This window comes from Eretmochelys imbricata, chromosome 1, assembly GCF_965152235.1.
Source record: "Eretmochelys imbricata isolate rEreImb1 chromosome 1, rEreImb1.hap1, whole genome shotgun sequence".
NCBI lineage: Eukaryota > Metazoa > Chordata > Testudines > Cheloniidae > Eretmochelys > Eretmochelys imbricata.
In genome coordinates, this window is record NC_135572.1 from 28,042,284 (window position 1) to 28,048,283 (window position 6,000).

General features: G+C 39.4%; 1 protein-coding gene across 1 annotated transcript in view; it reads left to right on the forward strand.

Moving 5' to 3' along the window:
* Nucleotides 1-4,829, forward strand: part of MTNR1B (melatonin receptor 1B) — a 51,154-nt gene extending 46,325 nt beyond the window's left edge. Inside the window, exon 2 of the mRNA XM_077805408.1 lies at nucleotides 3,961-4,829. Coding sequence (XP_077661534.1) covers nucleotides 3,961-4,829 — 869 coding nt within the window. The remainder of the gene's footprint in view (nucleotides 1-3,960) is intronic.
* The last annotated feature ends 1,171 nt before the right edge of the window (nucleotides 4,830-6,000 follow it).

Below are 6,000 nucleotides of genomic sequence, written 5' to 3' on the forward strand. Positions count from 1 at the left end.
TATGGTAACTTCACTAGTCATCTGGTCACATTATTTTTTGTGAGAAGACTGAAGCAAAGTAGGCATTGAGCGTCTCTGCCTTTCTATCATCTTCCATTACCAGCTCACCTTCTCCATTGAGCAGTGGACCCATACCATCCTAGATCTTGCTTTTTGTCTGACATATTTGAAGAACCCCCTTCCTGTTGTTTCTAACATTTCTTGCCAGCTGTAACTCATTCTTTGCCTTAGCTTTCCTGATTTTGTCCCTATGTGCTTGCACTATTCCCATGTATACCTCCTTGGTCACATGCCCCTCCTTCCATTTCCTGTATGTATCCCTTTTGGTTTTGGATAGCTAAAAAGCTCCTTGAGCAGCCACATTAGCCTCCTGTGGCTCTTTTTATCTTTCCCCTGCATTGGAATAACTTGATGTTGAACCTCTAGTATTACGTATTTTAAGAACTGACAGCTCCCTTTGACGCCTTTTCTTCTTAATTGGTCTTCCCCTGGGACCTTGCCTACTATTTCTCTGAGTTGGTTGAAATCCACCTTTCTGAAATCCTGTGTCCATGTTTTGCTGTTCTCATGTCCTTCTTTCCATAGAATCTTGAATTCTATCAGATCATGATCACTTTCATGTTTGTAGCTAATTCATCCCTGTTGGTCAAAACCAGATCCAAAATGGATGACCCCCTAGTTGTTTCCTCAACTTTCTGAATCAGAAAGCTTTCCCCTATACATGCTAAGAATTTGCAGGATATATTATATTTTGCTGCAATAGTCTTCCAATATATATCATTGAATTTAATATCCCCCATTAATACTAGCTTATGTGTTAGCTAATCTTATTAACTGTTTATAGAATTACTCATCCACTTTCTCTTTCTGATTTGGTGGTCTATAATAGACTCCCACCATAACATCACTACTGTTCTTTTCCCTTGTTATCCTCACCCAGAGACTTAGTAGGTCTGTGACTCACTTGCCCTTGGACCTCAGAATAAGTGTATTCATTCTTGACATACAGCACAACATCTCCTCCTTTTTTCTTATACGTATCCTTTTGGAACAAGCTATATTACACAATGCAGGTACTCCAATCATGGGAGTTGTTCTACCAAGTCTCTGTCATGCCAATTAAGTCATAATTTTTGTTGTCAGACGCCACCAGTGTGGTGCTCTGCTCTGTTCAATGTTGATAACTGTTGTCCGTGTGCATGTGTTCCCTCTGTGTGCTGCCCCGGCTCTGCAGATCGCTGGCACAGCAGACCCTGAGAGAACCCCCATGTCCACAGACTCCGATAAGATACAAAGGCACCTGGCCAGGTTTATTGTCAAACGAAGCACAGTAATAGCTTCCAGCAGACTCTAGAGGACATACTACGAATATGTGCCCCCTGACAATGGACACAGCTCAGTCAGTGGTGGGACACTCCACTGCCCCCTAGGCCGGACAAAGACATCCACTCAGGGATGCATTCTTATATACAGGTACAAACAAGTTACGCATCATTCTGGAAATATTGCGGTGCAACCCCTCTACGTAGCAAGGTTCCGCCTCTCACCTTATACATGTTGGTTCGAACAAAACATCTCTATCCATCATATTACCCTTTTGCCCCTGTCTTTAGGATGGGTCAGCCTGTTCCTTGTTATGTGTGTGGAATGTGCAAGTATTGGAGTGTTCTGGTATCGAGTGTCCAGTACCTTTTAGGTACGTATATTTTTGCAACATCAGCCCTTTCCTTGCCAGCTTCTGTGAGCAGGGCCTGCCTCTGGCTCACAGCTTAACTTTGCTTTATGTTAGCAAAGTCTTGACCATTACTTTAGTTCAGGCCTTAGGCTTCATACCGGGCCTCTGATATAAAGGTTTATGTTTCAGGATCTCATCTTACTACAATTTTCTTCATATACTATGACTTTCAGTTCATCTTGCTTCTTCCCCATACTCCTTGCAATCGCATACAGGCATTGAAGATACTTTGCAGATTACCCTGTTGCTTTTCTTTTTGCCTTTTGAATGTAGTTGTTATTTCTAGACCCTTCTTCAGCAATTAGCCCCTTTCCCTTGTCTTTGTTACTTGACCATAGATACACATTGGCTGTATTTTTGTCACCATCCACCATTGGACCTAGTTTAAAACTCTCATCAGGTTAGCCAGACAATGTCCCAGGATGCTCTTCCTAGTATTAGATAGATAGAGCCCATCCCAGCACAGTAATCCTCTTTTCTGGAACATCAGCTTGTTGTTGAAGAAGCCAAAGCCCATTTGCCGACACCACCGGTGTAACCACACATTTACTTCCTCTATTTGATGGTTTCTGCCCAGGCCTTTTCCTTCAACAGAGAGGATGAACGAGAATACCACTTGTGTTGGACGAGAACACCAAACTCTTTTATCCTTCTTCCCAGATCCACGTAGACTGCAGTGATCTGTTCAAGGTCCTTCTTGGTAGTATCATAAGTCTCCCTTCCCCCATGTGAAGGGGTTGATGGAAGAAGATCTCCCTTTGAGTAGTGGGGAGTAGCAGAGCTCCATATTCCTTCCGTATGGTTAAGGTATATTTGCTAAAGTGTGTGGAGAAATTTGTATGGGTACTGGTCTTGCCATTTTTTCTGAGTGTTGAATCCTGCAGAGGACTAAGCACTATGGACCAGACTCAGCAATGTACTTAAGCATATGGTTTATTTATATGCCTAAAATTAAGCATGTGCATAGGTGTGTCACTGGATCAGGAACAAAATGCTCAGCATCTTCCAGGATTGAGCCCTTAATTGTTCACTGTAAATGAACACCAGATTTATGCCCACACATAATTTTAAAATACACTGGTCTTTTTCACAATTACATTCACAGTTTAAAGGATTTTTTTTTTACTAGTACTATATGGATTTCAATAAAAACAAGCAAACAAACAGCCAAGCTAAGAACATCTTTTATGTTTCCTGAATGTCAGAAACCTAATATTAGTAACTCTCCTATTATATTACTTTGGGAAGTTGCTAGGAAGGTGTTTGGTATTCTTCCCACAAAATCAATGGAACCACTATTTAGTGTAACGTATTTCACATTTCAAATATAAATCTTGATGCCTTACCGTTTTATACAAGAAGGATTTTATAGATACAGTTCAGAAACTTCAAATAGATGAAAAGGGTATTATTTAGAGAGAGACAATAAGTCTCACTTTTATTGTTGAAGTTTCTTTTAACATCAAAAATAGAAAAGAATCTAGACTTCTGTGTATTTAAATACTTTTTCTTTCCATTGCATTCCTGTATTTTTGATTTTTACATAGTTTGGTGTGCTTTTGTATAGAAGATGGTGGAAGTGTTTCACTCTTCCTCCTAAATTGATTCAATTGCAAACTAGTTGCAGAAGGGTAGGCAACATGCCAAAGAAAATATCTGTAGTTCAGCTTATTGTGTAGCTATTTGAAATAAACATATAATGCATCATCCTGGTACCATCATCCCTGCTCTTCGTGTCATTTTTCCCTTTGCAGTTTGTTGAATCCCAAGGTGTATTACAGAGGCAGCCTATAACGATCCTCTACACAAGTATCTGCCTACCCAAGCTGCCTTTTCAATCACATTTTTGCACAAGGCTGCTGGAGTTGGTTACACTAAAGTGACTTAGTTTATATATAATGGATTATTGATATTTAAGTTTATAAACAGTGGTAGAATAGTAAAGTGATCCTGGCAGTAGGGTATTTACTGTGGGAAGATCCTCTGGCCTAAGTGTAGTCACTAATAGCTATAAGCCACTCAGCAGCTGCTCAGCAGCAGCTAACATTTATGTGATAGCTTGTTCTGTATGACAGAGCTAGATCTCATGTACAGACAGGTTGCTATTGAAATAGCTGCTTCTTGCTGGTACCTTGAACACGTTCGTGTTACAAATGTTTGAAACTATTTTCTTCTGTTTCATAAATATGAGTATATTTATTTGCCTCTCTTTTCTTCTTCCGTAGGTAATGCATTTGTGGTTAGCCTGGCTTTGGCAGACCTGGTGGTGGCCTTGTATCCATATCCACTGGTGCTCTTAGCCATTTTCCACAATGGATGGTCCTTGGGTGAAATGCACTGTAAACTGAGTGGCTTTGTGATGGGACTAAGCGTAATAGGCTCCATCTTCAACATTGCTGCAATTGCAATAAACAGATACTGCTATATATGCCATAGCTTTGCTTATGACAAAGTCTATACCTGGTGGAACACAATGTTATACGTCTGCCTAATTTGGGTGTTAACAGTTGTTGCAACTGTGCCAAATTTTTTCGTTGGCTCTTTAGAGTATGATCCGCGCATCTATTCATGCACATTTGTTCAGACTGCTAGCTCCTATTACACCATTGCTGTTGTCATAATTCATTTCATAGTACCTATCACTATTGTGAGCTTCTGCTACTTTCGGATTTGGATCTTAGTGATTCAAGTAAGAAGAAGAGTCAAATCAGAAATAAAACCAAGACTGAAGCCAAGTGACTTCAGAAACTTTCTCACCATGTTCGTCGTTTTCGTGATCTTTGCCTTTTGTTGGGCACCACTGAACTTCATTGGACTAGCTGTAGCTATCAATCCTTTGGAAATGGCACCAAAAATTCCTGAGTGGTTGTTCGTCGTAAGCTATTTCATGGCCTACTTCAACAGTTGCCTTAATGCAATAATATACGGACTTCTTAACCAGAATTTTCGGAAAGAATATAAACAAATCCTAATGTCACTGTGGATGCCAAGGCTTTTCTTTCAGGACACATCCAAAGGGGGGACTGAAGGTCCAAAGACCAAGCCTTCTCCTGCTTTAAACAACAATGACCAAATCAAAACTGATACCTTGTAAATGTGTTATGGTGAATGCAAAGAAGTGTCATTGAGAACTCCAGTGATGTAATTGTAAGATTACACTCATTCTTGCTTACTTTTCTGTTCTTTCAATTTTAATGTCATATAGTGACTGGAATACTGTTGTCTTGATAAAACACACTGCTCTTCTAAATTCATATTTTATACAAGATACCAATTTGAAATCAGCTTCAGAATTAAAGTAGAACATGAATGCCAGCTGCTTTATTTCTGAGAGACTAATCCTGTTCTCAAAATGTGGATGAGGCAGTCATTGACTTCAGTGGGGGTCATGCATTTATCCAAGGTCAGAATTTGGCTCTTAGAAAATATAATGAATGCATTTGCTTAGAGGTATAGTAGTCAAGGCTGAGGGCAAATTTTTCCTGTCATATTTGCACATGGAAATTGACGTAGATACTGTGCTTTCCCTCTATGTGTCAAACTTGGCATTTCTGTGTATGTACTGGTAGGGGAACAAGTTTTCCTTGTGTACTGAAGAGGAGAATTTTGTCCTACAAGAATATTTTATCACTAATGCCTTTCCTGGCAGGGATTTTCATATATATCCATCTCAGTTTATTTATTCTATTTGTCTTCTGTATATATTCTTTCTTTTTCTTTTTTCCTTCAGATGATACAATGTAACTGGTCAGTTGTTTACACATTTATATTACTTTGAGGATTCTTCTTCTAATATGTGCTCAGAATTCCCATTAGTACTTGGTGGAGTGGGGTGTATACTGAAGGGCAATAGACACATAATAACTGTTTAGAAATAACAGATATAAAATGTATAGTATAAATATTGCCTTCTTAATTTTATATATAGTATATATAGTTCATTTGGAAGTTGTAGGCTCCAAAAACTATATGGAACAATGAATTCCAAACAGAATCATGTAAAATGAAGCGGAGTCACTAACGGTGTCACTTTTCAAAAGTACTCAGCATTGACCTAGCTCTGCTCCCATTGGAGTCAGTGGTGAAACGCTCATTTACTTCATTGACTCTCACTGACTTCAGTGCAGGCAGCATTTGGCCACTACTGAACACTTTTGAGAAAATCTCCCCTGAGATATTTAAAGGTTTTTTGTACATGGGGCAGGTGGGGTTGCCTGCTTCAAGTGGGGTTCTGCTCTAAAAATATCAGGATGAGGTTCCATGTT